We start from the raw sequence: 13,654 nt of genomic DNA, 5'->3' as shown, positions 1-13,654 counted from the left end.
GGCGCGCGGGCCCCGGGAGCCCGTCCGCGCGAAGCAGGCCGGTCCCGGCGGGGCCCGAACGTCCGCGGCGCCGAGGCCGGGGCTCGGGGCGAGCCTGGCGGGCCGGGCAGAGTAGGACCCCCGCGCCGGTGGACGCGCCCGGGCGGGGCCTGCCGCGCCGTCGCGCCGGGGTCGCAGTGCGGAGACGGGTCGCCCAGCTGCCGCCATGATCATCCCCGTGCGCTGTTTCACCTGCGGCAAGATCGTCGGCAACAAGTGGGAAGCCTACCTGGGGCTGCTGCAGGCCGAGTACACCGAGGGGTGAGGCTCTGAGCGCGGCGGGGAGACCCGGCCTGCGGGGCGGACCGGGGTCGTGGGGTGGGGGGTCCCGGCCTGCGGGGTGGGCTGGGGTCGTGGGGTGGGGGGTCCCAGCCTGCGGGGTGGGCTGGGGTCGTGGGGTGGGGGTCCTGGCCTGCTGGGTGAGCTGGGGTCGTGGGGAGGGGGAGGTCCCGTCCACGGGGCAGGCTGGGGTTGTGGGGAGGGGGAGACCCGGTCTGTGGGGTGGGCCCGGGTCCTGGGGTGGGTGTCCCAGCCTGCGGGGTGGGCCGGGGTTGTGGGGAGGGTCCCGACTCGGGCTGGGGCGCTCATGTCAGGATTTTCAGGCCCGAGGTCTCCTCCATCCAAGCTCCAACCTGTTCAGGAGAGCATTGTTCCCCAAAGTCTAGAGAGATGAGGGGAGTGGGCATGAAACCACTGGTGTCACCCAAGACAGGTGTCCTATCGGGTTACAGGCACCACTTGACCGACAGTATAGCCCTCAGCCTCCTCCACTTGCTCCCTAACTTTTTTTTTTTTTGAGACAGAGTGTCATTCTGTTGCCCGGGCTAGAGTGCCGTGGCGTCAGCCTAGCTCACAGCAACCTCAAACTCCTGGGCTTAAGCGATCCTCCTGCCTCAGCCTCCCGAGTAGCTGGGACTACAGGAATGCGCCACCATGCCCGGCTAAGTTTTTCTCCATATTTTTAGTTGTCTAGCTAATTTCTTTCTATTTTTATTAGAGACGGGGGTCTGGCTCTTGCTCAGGCTGGTCTCAAACTCCTGACCTTGAGCGATCCTCCCACCTCGGCCTCTCAGAGTGCTAGGATTATAGGCGTGAGCCACCTCGCCCAGCCCTCCCTAACTTTTTGTCCCTGCTACAGGGCCTATCCCCATGTCCTGCAAACCTTGCTAGTCCTTTAAGATGCAGGACAAACTTCCTGACCACCTGGCTATCATCATCGGGCTTTTCCTGTTCTTGTCCCTGAGTACTGCAGTTAACCATCATGCCTGTCTGAGCCTCTGCCCCCTGTGAATGGCTGTGTGTCTTGATCACATTTGAAGCCCTGAGGCTCATGTGTGCCAGGGCACCGTAGGCTTTCACTGTGAGTGTGTCACATGAGCAAGGGAAGCAAATGGGTGGGCGGGCAGGCTGCAGGAGTGACCAGGTTAGGAGTGAGTGGCTGGCAGCCAGTCCCAGCCCTTCTCCCAGGGACACATGGGCAGGGGGCCCCCATCTGGCCTTCCCTTTCCCAAGCTGCCGTCTCCACAGTGAAAGCATCGGTGTGGGAATGTTCTGAAGGCCTTCAGGGTGACAGGGACCGGGTCCCAGGGAAATGGAGGCTTCCGATGGGCTTGGGACGTGGGAGCAATGGCTCCCTGGAGAGACAGTCGCTTGCCATGGTTTGGGGAGCAGAGGTAAGGGGAGAGCCGATAGCAGCTGAGCGGGGCTGGCTCCGGCCAGGGCACGGTGCCTGCATCTGGTGGTGACTGCCAGGGGAAACTGAGGTACAGCCGTTGGAGAGCCACCCGTGGGTGGCCTGCGTTGAATGAGGGGCTCAGGGAATTGGCAGCTTGGTGGCCCTGGTCTTCTAAGTTCCCTCGGATGACTTTTTGTTTTTATTTTACATGGATTCATTATATATGTTTATGTGTCTATGTGTGTACACACACACAAGTATGGCCAGAGTGGGGGTCACCAGGCCCCACCCCAGGTGTCTGGGTGCACTTCTCGGGTGTTTCCAGGTTACTCCAGCTGGGACTGTGCTGCTGGGCCTCAGTCCCAGGTCCCCGTGGATGTGTCCACCCTGCCCGAGCAAAGGGGCTGCCGTGAGCAGGCAGTAGTGCCCCGAGGTGGCCTGGACGTGAGCTCCAGGCCTGCGCAGACCTGACACCGCAGCTGGCCTGTGTCACCCCTTGATGCAGGGACGCCCTGGACGCCCTGGGCCTGAAGCGCTACTGCTGCCGCCGCATGCTGCTGGCCCACGTGGACCTGATCGAGAAGCTGCTCAACTACGCGCCCCTGGAGAAGTGACTGCGCTGGAGCCCCACCCCGCCTGCGGTGCTGACCCTGGGCAGCCAGCGTCCTGCCCAGAGCTCATTAAACCCAGGTGTCAGGAGCTGGGAGCGATGCCTCACCACAGCACGGGGGCGTGTACCCCCCACTCTGGAAGGAACACCCAGTAAAGTCTTTCAGAACCACCACAAGGTCCCCCGGGTTGGCCTGGCTTTGGGGTGCTCCCTGTGTCCACGTTCCTCTGCCGCCTGGCTTCTCCTCCCCCAAGGCTGGTCCTGCCTGGCCTGTCTTGGGGACTTCGTTTCTGCTTCCCTGGTCCCAGCCCTGGCACTGTCACAGAGCCTGCGGCAGTAGGCAGAACGTCAGCTGGCTGGTCCTGGCACCTCCAGGCTCTGGGGCTAGTCTGTCCCACAGGTGCCCTGTGGGCGGCGTCGCAGAGAGCCTTGCGCCTGCGGCTCTCTGAGGCCTCTCCACACCCGCTCCTCATGCCTGCCGTCGGGTGGGCACCCGGGGATGGCTGCTCCCCGGAGGAGGTAGCACCATCCCTGCCAGCCACCCCCAAGCCCGCGGGGAGTCTCCCTTTGCAGCGAGCTCGCTGTGGCCCAACCAAGGCACAGACAGCCGGGCGCATTTGAGGGTTAGGGTTATTTGGGGCATCCCTTGCACCGCCTCCCCCCCCCACACTCTGGGTGCTCTTCAGGCCGAGCAGAGGCTCCCATGTCTTCTCTCAGAATCTAAGATCTGGGGCCTGAACAGTGTCTGCTGCAGTCATGGCTGCCCCGGCCTGCTGGCTTCCTGCCCAGCTGCTGCCACTCCTGAGGTCCTACTCCCAGAACACTTCCAGGCCCCACCCCTGGCCAGATTCCTGCTGAGGGCCGCGGGCAGTGTCCAGCCTCCACAGCCAGCCCCAAGACCCCCATAGCTGGGCTCCCAGTGTGCCAGGTCTAACACTCGATGTCCCCAGGGCCCTGCTGTCCTGTTCCAACTCGGGCTTAGCCACAGGTGGGAGTTGTGACCCAAGGCTCGGGGACCGATGGGCGCTACTGCCCTCCCGCTGGCAGAGGCAGGAGGGTGCCAGTCGGGAGTGGGGGCAGCAGCCCCTCCATGGGCACCGTCAGTGCTGGCCGTCGGCTGCCCAGATGTGAGGTTCTCTGGGGGGAGGATGGGGGCTGCCCGGGGGTGTACAATCCAAGCCAGCCTGAGGGACAGGAACCAGGGCTGATGGGCACCATGGCTGAGCCCTGGGTCCCATCTCCAGGGCACCTCCACCCCACATCCTGCCAGACACCAGGCCCGGGGCCTCCTCCATGCACCCCCAACTCTGCTGTCCCTTGCCAGATCCAAGGCCACTTCCTGTCCCAAGGGGCTATGACCACACCACCACCTTTGTGCTGTCCCTGCCATGGGACCTCCCCTCCCTGCAGCGCACACTAGCCAACCTGGACCCTGGGATAGGCCCTCCTGGCTTCCTCCCTGACTGCCATGCCTGCCCCGAGGACAAACGTCTGTCAGCAACACTGCAAGCCACCATCCACTCCGCAGCAGCTTTATTGAGCACTGCCGTGTGGCAGAGGCAGTTCTAGGCACCTGGGATACAGCAGTGAACAAACCAGTAAACACCTGCCCCCACACGGGGACACGGCAATGCACAAGTGGACACGTGGCACTTTACAGGGTAGTGACAGCAACGGGAAGATGCGGGGGCTCTGGCTGTTAGGGGTGCGGCTGAGCCCTGTGCGGAGGAGGGAGGCACAGGCCCAAGGGTCGGGGAGCACTCTGCTTCCTCCGAGTGCCCTGGGGCCACGGGGCTCCAGGAAGAGGCGCCAGCACCTGAAGGGCCTGGGCAAGTGTGGCCACTGGCACCAAGAGCCTGGCCCTGCCCAGCACCCACCTGGCAAGGCCTTTCCCGGCTGCCTGTGACCACCGGGCAGGAAGTGTGTCCAGGGAGCCCAGCTCAAACCACTCCCCTGGGCTGAACACAGGCATGCAGTGCCCCTAAGACCCCATGAGGCCACCCCAAAAGAGGTGGCCTGTGGGACAGGGTGCTTTATTGTCAAAACCCACCCCACCTGGGCCCCAACAGACAGGACGGCCACCCCTTCCCCCTTCCTCAGGCCTCAGGACGTTGGAGTGCAGAGAAAGGCACTTGAAGCCACCTCTGGGGTTGGGGTCACCAGAGGTCAGAGTGATGGCACAGGGGTGGGTAGGTGGGATCCCAGGACCCCAGCCACCTGGAACTCAGTAGTTGGGTACAAAGCCGTGGCAGGACGTGGGGAGCCTCGGGGCCAAGCCCCAGGCAGTCAGTAGTGCTCCAGCTTCAGGCTCCTGTACAGGCAGCACGTGAAGATCATGCCAAAGACCTGCGTGAGGAGCCGGGCACAGGGTGAGCGGGCACTGTGGGGCCCCCGGCCCCTCCGAGTCCCCCACGAGCCCGCACCTGCACGCAGGCCACGCCGATGCCCACGGCGCCGATGACCCTCAGGTGCTCCTGGATGAAGGTCTCCAGCTTGGTGATGCAGCCGCCCTGGGGGGGTGGGAGGTAGGATGCTAAAGGGGGCCCAGGTGGCTCCTCCCACACGGCAGCACCTGGCCCCCCTGGTCTCAGCTATCTGGGGTGTGGCCATGCCCACGCCTAGCACCAGGCACAGGCCCCAGCCAGCTCAGCCCCTCCCTGGGGTGCCCACCTACCTCCACCTTGTAGATGTTGGAGGCGTGGTCCCGCTGCCCACAGCCAGCCACCACGGTCTTGCAGCAGCTGTCAGGGACCACTCGGCCACCTGCCTCCCCAGAGCGGATCCACTCGCTGTCCCGCCAGTCCTGTGAGTTGTTGCTGCCACAGCAACGGAACTGCAGCAGGAGCGGCGGGTGAGCCCCGAGGCCAGAGGCCCCTACACACAGCGTGCTCCCACACACAGCGTGCTCCCACACAGAGTGCTCCCACACACAGCGTGCTCCCACACACAGCGTGCTCCCACACAGAGTGCTCCCACACAGAATGCTCCCGCACACACAGTGCTCCCAGAGTGTTCCCACACACCGTGCTCCCAGAGTGCTCCCACACAGTGCTCACACAGAGTGCTCACACACACACACACGTGCTCCGACACAGAGTGCTCCCACACACACAGTGCTCCCACACAGAGTGCTCCCACACACAGTGCTCCCCCACACACACACGTGCTCCCACACACACGGTGCTCCCACACACACACGGTGCTCCCACACACACACACAGTGCCCCCGCACACACACAGTGCCCCCGCACACACCGTGCCCCCGCACACACGGTGTCCCCGCCGAGCGGTGGGGAGGCCTTGGCAGCACGCGCCCCCCAACGCCACCCACTCACCTCTTGCTGCAGCTTGTCTACGGCACTCGTCACACCCCCGTGGCCTGGCTGGTGGTACCGCTTGGTCATGATGTCCTTCAGGCTCTCCTTGAGCTCCGTGTTCAGCTGGGGGTGGTGCAGGGAACTTCAGCCTCAAAGGCCAAGGCCCTCCACGGTGGGGCGGGGGAGCCCCGGGATTGTGGGAGAGCAGCCCAAGGAGGGCTCAGAGGGGAAGGGCTGGGGTCAGGGAGCAGCTTGAGGAGGCAGAGTGGGACCAGGAGTGTCACCAGGGTGACCATGGGGAGAGGCAGGCAGGGTCTCCAGACACCTGTACCCTCCGTGGGTCCTAAGGCAGCTTGGTGGCTGTGGGCAGGTCATCTGGCCCTAGAGCAGTGGGGGTGGGGGGTGGTGTGTGCACGTGGGTGGCCCCTCACCTGCTGGTAGTACACGTAGGCCAAGACCCCAGCAATGACCTCCAGGAGGAAGATGAGCAGGAGCAGCATGAAGTACTGGGGGGCAGAGACAGTCTGTTTGAGGAGTCCCCGTGTCCCGGCACTTCAGAGCACAGTCCCCGACCCCAGCTCCCAAGTAGTCGCCCCTGAGGGCTCCAAGCAGCATGGGGGGCTGGGAGCTGCCACACTCCCTGACCCTTTCTCACAAAGCGGGTGTCTTCCGTCGGCGGGTGCCGCTGGGGTGTGGGGACCCACAGGACTGGGCAGGAAGGACCTTGCCCCAAGTGCGCACAGCGAGGCCCGTGTCCACAGCCTGCAGGGGCACACTCGACCCCGCCGGGGCCCAGATCGGCGCCCAGCAGCTAGTGAGGACCCCTGCCCGGGCGCCCAGCCCGTCCCCCCCCACCCCAGCCTCTGACCAGGCGCAGCAGGTTCCGCCGCTCCTTGAAGGTGGCGCAGCAACCCAGGACACCGGTCACCATGACGACAACGCCAGCGACCACCAGGATGTAGGCTGTGGCCGTGTAGGTGCCTGAGGCCAGCAGGCTGATGTAGTCACTCTTGAGCGCCACCGTCCAGATGCCCACGGCCATGACGGCCAGGCCGGCCAGCTGCGAGCAGAGCACGCCAGTCACCACTGCTGGCCTGGCCTGCAGCACGGCCCGGGCGGGGGGTGGGGGGTGGGCAGGGCGCCCCCTCCTCACCCAGAAGCAGCAGTTGTAGGTGAAGAGCAGGTACTTGAGGCAGACGGTGCCGCATGTTTCCTTCTTCTCGCTGAACTCACCCATCCTGGGGCCGGGGGCTGGGGAGTCAGACAGCCCACAGCACCAGGGCCCTGACCGGGAGGACAGCTAGACCTAGACACCAGTGGGGACACAGTGGGGGACACAGATGCCCAGGCCGGCCCGGGGCTGGGGGCTGAGCCGACCACCTGTCCTGGCAGAAGCAGGACATGAGTCACTTCCCGGAGTGGCCTGCTCAGGAGCCCCGACCTCCAGCAGCCAGGGCGGACCCCTGGTGTCCACAGACAGGAAAGCGTCATGGAGGACCCCCAGCCGTCACCGGCTGACTCAGCCTGCTGGCAGCCAGGGGAGGAAGCTGCAGTGGACACCCCGGGGTGAGCTCACTGGGCCCCGCCCGCCCTGCAGCATTCCCTGGGCCCCACATTAGACAGGCAGGACCCTACAGGCCTGCAGACGGGGTAGGGGGAGGAGGCCACTCAGAGACATGTCCCCAGAGGCAGCAGAGGGGCGGGGAGCTCGGCCAGGCCCCAGCCCAGCCCTTGCTGAGGCTCTCCGGGCCTGCCTGCGTCCTGTCTGTTAAAGGGCAGCCCCTCCTCCCAGCCCGAGAAGAATGGAAGGCCTGGCAGGTGGAGCCTGGCAGACCCGCGCTCCTCCAGACCCAGGGGAGAGCTTCTTCCTGGAAAGGCAGGAGCCATGCCAGCCAGAGGCCCCCAGGTGCACCCTGCTGCTCTCAGTCAGAGGCAGCTCCTCTGGGCGGGGCAGGAGGAGCACAGACAGCAGCTGAGCGCCCCAGGCCACGTTTCCAGACACCGCTGCCACGGGGCTGGACTTTCACCGCAGAGGTGCTGCCCCACCCAGCACTCACCAGGCTGGCTGGGCCCGACTCCTGTAGGACAGGTAGACAGACAGACGTTCCCAGGACACTTGGCTAGAGGAGCAAGGACAGGTCACGGGTCACCAGTCTGGCCTGTGGGCCCCAGCCACTTCCAGAGCAGGCAGGGTTTACTCCAGAGGCAGCAAGAGGAGCGGCCAGGCCCCGTATTTTGGTCTGGCTTGGGGCGGGGCAGGGCAGAGGACATTCTGGACAGTCTGATCCTGGGAGGGACCTCACTCCTTCCCCAGGTGTCCCACCCTTGGCCTTAGCTCCAGCCCTGTCACTAGCCCCCCCCCCCCCCCCCCCCCCCCGCTCCCAACAGCAGCTGCTGCAGCCTGTGAAAGAAGACACAGACCTCAGCCCCTGAGCTGGGCGGGACACACGCCCTCCATGACTCAGCTGGGGCCTGAACATGTCCATCACGGAGGGGAACGCGGGCAGACCCCCGCCACTGAGCCGGAGGGATGTGTCCGGGCCTGGCTCTGAGATCCCAGGCCTTCCGGGGGTGCCGGTTCTGAGCACGGGCCCAGCCCCCACAGCCGGGAAGCAGGCGACGCGCTGCGTGGCCCCGCTTCCCAGGAATGCCTGGTGGATGCGAACCCCCTGGGAAAGGGCCGGCGTGGGAGCCTGGGCCGGCCAAAAATAGCTCCCGCGGCCCCACCCCCAGGCCCCTGGGTGGCCCGCGCCCCAAACCCGGGACTCTGCTTTTGCCAGCCCCGGTGAGGAATCCCGGGTCCCCGCGATGGCATCCCCGCCGCCGCCGTTCCCCGCCCACTTGCACCCGGGCCCCGGGCGGCCTGCGGGCGGCGGCTGGTGTCCGGGGACAACGAGTGCGGCGTTCAGGCTGCGCAGTGGGGCCCCAGGCCGAAGGGGGCAGCCAGGCCTGTCCGAGGACCCGGGAGGCGCCTCTCCCTCGCGCCCCCCCACCCGGCGCCGGCCGGGCGCCCGTCTCCCTCCCGGAAGGGCCGGGTCGGCTGGAGCGGCCTCTCCGGCCCTCCGGGCGCCTGCGACCGAGCCCCGGGACCGGGGCGCGCAGGGCCTTCGGGACGCTAGGTCCCCTCGGCCGGCCGGACCTGGCGGCGAACTCACCCACCACGCGTCGGAGTCCGGGCGGGGGCAGCTGCAGCTGCGGGGGCGGCAGCTCGGCGCGCCGAGAACGCGCCGCCGGGACCTGCGAGGGGACGCGCGGCCCCGCCCCGGCCCGCAGGCCCCGCCCACAGGGCGCCCCCGCCGTTCCATGGCCCCGCCCCGCAGGCCCCGCCCACAGGGCGCCCCCTCCCTTCCACGGCCCCGCCCGTGCCGTACCGCCCCTTGCATCGCCCCGCCCTCGCCGGCACAGGCGGGCGTAGACCTGGGACCGCGGTCCCAGCGCGCCACATCCCAGGGCCGCCCCTCCGCCCTCCCTCGCCGCAGGGCCCGCCCCCACCGCACCGCCCCTCCCATGGGCCCGCCAGGGCGGGGGTCGGCGGCGCGGCGGATGAGGACTGAGCTTCTCTGGCGTGGCCTGCAGCCCCTGCGCGGGCGCCGACGGCAGTGCGGGCCGAGGGACGAACAGGGGCGGGGCTTCGGGGACCCGCAGCCCGGAGGCCACTGGTGGCTCCAGATCCCCCAGTTCTGTGAAGTGTGGGTTCGGTCCACGGGCTGCACTGGGCCTAACCTGAGACTCGCCCGGCCCCGCAGGGCCCGCGCCAGGCGAGTGCCTGCCACATGTCCCCCATGTGCCACAGGTCGTGTCCCAGACTCGAAGAAGCAGGCACGACGCCGTGCAGCCAGGGGACTTTATTGGGGGGGGGAGTTCTTCCGCTGAACGGAAAGGGAGTTGATGGATTGGGGCAGGGTGGAGGTCAGCGGGGCCACGAGAGCGGGCCACCGGCCATCGAGGTTGTGTCCTTCCCGTCTTCGGTCGGAAGACCCGGGGACAACCGAGTGCAGCCCACACCCAGAATGGGCAACCCCGCGCCACGACAGGTCGCCTTCGAGGGGCGCTTCCAGGTGACACTCGTGGTCGCCAGGTCACCGGGCACTGGGAAGGTGGCCGGAGCCGCGTCTGGCGGGGCGGGCCCAGCAGCAGCAGCAGCAGCAGCAGGTGGGCCCAGGCAGGCGAGCGGTGGCTAGACTCTTCCTGCGGCTGCCGCCCAGCCTCTTGGCCTCGCAGGCGTCCCTGTCGTCTCGCAGCCGAGTGTTCAACTCCCTAGGGAGGGAGTTTGGGCCCTGAGAGGCCGAGGTCTAGAGGAGGCAGCAATCTGGGGTGCGGAAGGCGGGCCTTGGCTCCCCTCGGGCCAGAAGAGAGGTGTCCGGTTGGGGCCTCAGCATGAGGGATAGACGGCAGACACAGGAAGGGACCTCCACCGTGGGACAGGGCAGCGGCCAAGAGTGTTAAGCTCCGCTGAGCCCCTTCCCTCGGCGCGGCCTGGGCCGGAACGCACCTAAGCAGCTCCAGCTGCCTCAGGAGGCTCAGTTTCTCCTTTTGCATGTTCCGGGAGACAGCGACCACGTCCCTGCGGGGAGAGGGTGGTGACCTAGACGCAGGCAGGCTTCAGGGGGCGGGCCTGGGACTTGGGTGGAGTTGGAAGTGTCCCGGGTCCGAGCAAGGGAGGGCCCGGCCCCGCCCCCCGGGACACGCCCCCACACCGTTGAGTCTGCTCCTGGCGGCCCCGCGCGTCGCCCTCCAGCCTGCGGAGCTGCTCCTGCGCCCCCTCCAGCTGCGCCCGCAGCGCCTCGTGGGCCCGCCACAGCTGGGCGTGCTGAGCCTGCGCCTCCAGCTGCTCCGCGGCCCGGGCCTGCAGCTGCTGTTCCAACTGCGGGGCGGGGGAGGCTGGCGAGGAACGCCCCTCTCCCCGGCTCCCGACGATCCCAGGGCGGGGACACTGAGGCGCGGAGGGCTTCAAGGACACCAGGAGCGCGAGAGTGTCTCCAGGGATGGGGCGCGGGCCGGGCGCCGCCGCTCACCTCCCGCTGCCGCAGGCCCGCGCGCTCCAGCTCCTGCTCGCGGCTTTGCAGCTCCAGCTCCAGGCGGCCTCTCCGCTCCTCCCGGGGGAGGTTCTGGGACGCACCGGGCCCCTGAGCCTCCTCCGGCCGCCGACCGTGCAGAGGAGGCTCCCGGCGGGGCGGGGGTGGGGTGGGGCGGGACGGGGGCGACGCGAGAGGCCGGGCATTGTCCCCCCGGGCTGGGGGCGGTCACCCAGGGCCGGCCCGAAGGGGGCGGTGCCCGGCGGGGGGCGGGGCTTGGGGCCCACCTGACTCCGCAGGCGCTGCCGCTGCTCGCGGAGCTGCTGCTCCATGTCCTCGTACAGGCAGCGCACCTCCCTCTCGTGCTCGCTCTCGCGCCTCCGAGGGACAGGGCAGACAGTGGGTGAAGACTCGCTAGCACTGCAGCCCAGCGCCGCCTCTAGTGCCCCCCAAGCCCCGCCCGGCCCTCAGCCCTCACCTCCGCAGCGCCTGCTCCAGGCCGTCCCGCTCCCGGGCCGCCTCCTCCAGGCAGGCCGACGCGCGCATCAGAACGTCCTCGAAAGAGCCCAGCAACTCGGGTCGCTCGCGCTGCAGCCGGAGCCAGAGCGTCCTCACAACCCGCTGCCTGTCGCGGGGACTGAGCTGGAGCTGGCGGGGTCCCCTCCGCCAAGGGCAATCCCCCAGGAGACGCCTACGTCCCCGCACAGCCCGACGTGCGTGCCGCGTGCAGGGCATCCCTCTCGCGAATGCCGTCGCCCCTGCCCGGCATCTGTGCGTGGCCCGCGCAGGGTGTGTGTTCACGGGCCGTGCCAGCGTGTGCGTTGCCCAGTGCCCCGAGCCTCCCCTCCTCTCCGCAGCCGCAGCTGCCGCCTCCCGAAATGCAAATTCTGCGGGAAATCACGCCAGGCCCCTCCCAGGCAGGCACAGCTGACAGAACTGCTGGGCCGGACCGGGCCCAGGACCTGGGCAGGAACAGACACGCGGGCGACGGGGACAGAGCGTGCAGACCGAGAGAGCGCGCCAGAGGGAGCCGGGCAGCGCGGCCAGCACCGACTCACTCGCCCAGGACCGGGGCCACCCCCAGCTGCTCCAGCGCAGCGTAGAATCGCTCCTCCTCCTCCTCCTCCTCCTCCTCCAGAGCGCCCCCGGTGCCCTGCACAGCCGACCAGCCCGACTCAAAGGTTTCTTCAGGAGTCCGGGAGGGCATAGCGCCCTGGGCCGACTCCACCCCCACAAACTTCCCTGCGGGCGGGAAGGAGCCATGCGGTTACCACCCTGGCTCGGTGCCACTCTCCCCCAACACATATCCTGCCCTGTCTCAGGGCCCAGTTTCCTGTTTTTCTTCCTTACTCTAGTCCTACTGGCCTGGGAATGAGAGGTGACAGCCATGCTCCCAGTCCCAACAGGGATTGGCACCGGAGAGGGAGTGACGGGACAGACCACACCGCAGGCTGCACCGCAGTGGGGGCTCCCGTGGCACCTGTGTGTACAGACACTTGCATGTGCCCTGCAGGGAGGTGCAGGAGAGGGACAGGCTGCCTCACAGAGGGCCATAGGCGCTGGCCTAGGGCCTCAGGATCCCAGGGCAGATTCCTGGGCAGCTGGGGTGGGCAGGGCTTGGGACTCACCCAGGCCGAGGCAGAACTCGCGGGCAGTGAGGAAGCCGGTGTGGGCCTGGTCTAGACTCTCAAATACGGCCTCCAGCTGCTCGGGTGTGAGGGGCAGGTCGCTCTGCAGGCCCTGGTCAGGTGAGAATGGCAGAGGTGAGCAGCCGAGGTGAGCTCTCTCTGGGCCTGGCCAGTCCCTTGGGGCTGGAGACTCACCTGCAGGTCGTGCCGGGTGATGAAGCCCTTGGCCTCCTTGTCACACAGCAAAAACAGCTCCTGGGCCTGCTCGAGCACCGGCCCTCGAGGCCCAGCAGAGCCCCCTGCCTTCTCCCCGTCCTCCTCCTGGGCCTCTCGGGCCCCAGGGTTCCCAGCGCTGGCCATGGGAGCAGAGGGTCTCCACCTTGTGCTGTTAAGTGGGGGGAGGGGGCAGAAGGCTCAGCCAGGTGGGTGGAAGGCCAGGCAGAGCTGGGGGGTCACTGGTGGGGAGATGCAGGCTCAGGGCTGTGGCATCACAGGGGGCTGGAGCCCCAGGAGAGTGGGACAGTCTCCATCCGGCGCTGCCTGCAGGAGACCCTGTGATGGGGGGGAGTGGTCTGCGAGGGAGGAGCCTGCCACAACTCCAGCTGGGACCGGGCAGGAGGACTCCACCAGCCCTAGCCGTGTCCTCAGTGCCTGGCCCGGGCCTGTGTACCCTGTCCTCCGACAGCTGGCAGGCAGAGGAAACTCCTCCCTTCTCCCGCACTCGGCCCAGGTGGGTGCAGACTCAAGGTCCCAACGTTGGGTTTCCCGTGCCTGGCAGCCCTTGTCTGAAACACCCCAGATTCTGGGCCTAGCACCCCTTTTCCCTCCCACTAGGGCCCACCCCTCCCCATCCCAGAACCTCCTGGGGCTTCCCTCCCCAACCCCTCGCAAGGATGTTCCGCCCCCTAATCACAGCCACCTGTTGTTCCCATAACGTCCTGACCCCGGATTTCCCAAAGTTACTCCCCAGCACAGCGACACTTCCCGCCCCCCCAGACCTGGACCTTGGGACCCTCCCGCACCGATATTCCTTGGAGCGGGGAGATCTCCAAAGATGGCAGGTCTGAGGAAGTGGCGGGCGAGAGGAGGGGACACGAGGGATCAGGGTCATTGCCCCCCAGGCCGCGTAGTCGCCTCACCGGGACATGGTCGCCACCCCGCCGGCGGCTCGAGGGCTGCACCGGCGGTCCCTCCAGCCGGAAGCTGCACTGCAGCTGGGCCCCAGGGAGCGGGAAGGAAGGGCTGGCCGGGTGGGGCCCACGAGCAGCTCGCGCTCCCCGCACCTCTGGGGTCCAAGCCCGCCCCTGCCCCTGCCACCGCGCGCCCCGAGAGGGAACCAGAGTCCCCGACCGCCACGCGCAGGGTCCGCG

The 13,654-nt window shown here is 67.7% G+C and overlaps 3 protein-coding genes across 11 annotated transcripts; 1 reads left to right on the top strand and 2 right to left on the bottom strand.

Annotated features, from left to right (window-relative positions):
- Positions 1–113: 113 nt before the first annotated feature.
- POLR2L (RNA polymerase II, I and III subunit L) lies at positions 114–2,498 on the top strand. The gene is made up of 2 exons (XM_045558556.1): positions 114–300; positions 2,220–2,498. Exons 1-2 carry the CDS (start codon positions 206–208, stop codon positions 2,326–2,328), a joined length of 204 nt encoding a protein of 67 aa, XP_045414512.1. The 5' UTR covers positions 114–205; the 3' UTR covers positions 2,329–2,498.
- Positions 2,499–3,840: 1,342 nt separating this feature from the next.
- On the bottom strand, positions 3,841–8,902 carry CD151 (CD151 molecule (Raph blood group)). Of its 3 annotated transcripts, none has more exons than XM_045558553.1 (9): positions 8,797–8,902; positions 7,699–7,761; positions 6,795–6,947; positions 6,510–6,701; positions 6,073–6,147; positions 5,660–5,764; positions 4,999–5,157; positions 4,748–4,834; positions 3,841–4,670 (listed from the first exon to the last, which is right to left on the bottom strand). In XM_045558553.1, the coding sequence occupies exons 3-9, from the start codon at positions 6,876–6,878 to the stop codon at positions 4,611–4,613; spliced, it is 762 nt and encodes a 253-aa protein (XP_045414509.1). In that variant the 5' UTR covers positions 6,879–6,947; positions 7,699–7,761; positions 8,797–8,902; the 3' UTR covers positions 3,841–4,610. The 3 variants fall into 3 exon arrangements, with proteins under 3 accessions (XP_045414509.1, XP_045414510.1, XP_045414511.1); XM_045558554.1 differs by having other exon boundaries at positions 8,801–8,899; XM_045558555.1 differs by lacking the exon at positions 8,797–8,902 and having other exon boundaries at positions 7,699–7,977.
- Positions 8,903–9,482: 580 nt separating this feature from the next.
- CRACR2B (calcium release activated channel regulator 2B) lies at positions 9,483–13,414 on the bottom strand. Of its 7 annotated transcripts, XM_045558539.1 has the most exons (10): positions 13,307–13,410; positions 12,480–12,669; positions 12,285–12,396; positions 11,715–11,898; positions 11,135–11,281; positions 10,944–11,034; positions 10,657–10,749; positions 10,339–10,505; positions 10,134–10,205; positions 9,483–9,898 (listed from the first exon to the last, which is right to left on the bottom strand). In XM_045558539.1, exons 1-10 carry the CDS (start codon positions 13,393–13,395, stop codon positions 9,721–9,723), a joined length of 1,323 nt encoding a protein of 440 aa, XP_045414495.1. In that variant the 5' UTR covers positions 13,396–13,410; the 3' UTR covers positions 9,483–9,720. The 7 variants fall into 7 exon arrangements, with proteins under 7 accessions (XP_045414495.1, XP_045414494.1, XP_045414493.1 ...); XM_045558537.1 differs by having other exon boundaries at positions 9,804–10,205; positions 13,307–13,412; XM_045558542.1 differs by lacking the exon at positions 10,339–10,505 and having other exon boundaries at positions 9,807–9,898; positions 13,307–13,411.
- Positions 13,415–13,654: the final 240 nt, after the last annotated feature.

Source organism: Lemur catta, chromosome 7, assembly GCF_020740605.2.
Source record: "Lemur catta isolate mLemCat1 chromosome 7, mLemCat1.pri, whole genome shotgun sequence".
Taxonomy (NCBI): Eukaryota; Metazoa; Chordata; class Mammalia; order Primates; family Lemuridae; genus Lemur; species Lemur catta.
The sequence above is the reverse complement of the archived record's forward strand: the minus strand, read 5'-3'. Positions and strand labels throughout refer to the sequence as shown.

Bases quoted from the DNA above. Each gene is read 5' to 3' on its own strand.
- POLR2L (XM_045558556.1), top strand. From the start codon at position 206: ATGATCATCCCCGTGCGCTGTTTCACCTGCGGCAAGATCGTCGGCAAC. The intron at 301-2,219 runs GTGAGGCTCTGA...CCCTTGATGCAG, and splicing joins CAGGCCGAGTACACCGAGGG to GGACGCCCTGGACGCCCTGG.
- CD151 (XM_045558553.1), bottom strand. From the start codon at position 6,878: ATGGGTGAGTTCAGCGAGAAGAAGGAAACATGCGGCACCGTCTGCCTC. The intron at 6,148-6,509 runs GTCAGAGGCTGG...TCTGCCCCCCAG, and splicing joins GGCGGAACCTGCTGCGCCTG to TACTTCATGCTGCTCCTGCT. The intron at 5,765-6,072 runs GTGAGGGGCCAC...CACCACCCCCAG, and splicing joins CCTACGTGTACTACCAGCAG to CTGAACACGGAGCTCAAGGA.
- CRACR2B (XM_045558536.1), bottom strand. From the start codon at position 13,395: ATGACCCTGATCCCTCGTGTCCCCTCCTCTCGCCCGCCACTTCCTCAG. The intron at 12,397-12,479 runs GTGAGTCTCCAG...TCACCTGACCAG, and splicing joins TCACCCGGCACGACCTGCAG to GGCCTGCAGAGCGACCTGCC. The intron at 11,035-11,134 runs GTGAGGGCTGAG...TGTCCCTCGGAG, and splicing joins CTGGAGCAGGCGCTGCGGAG to GCGCGAGAGCGAGCACGAGA.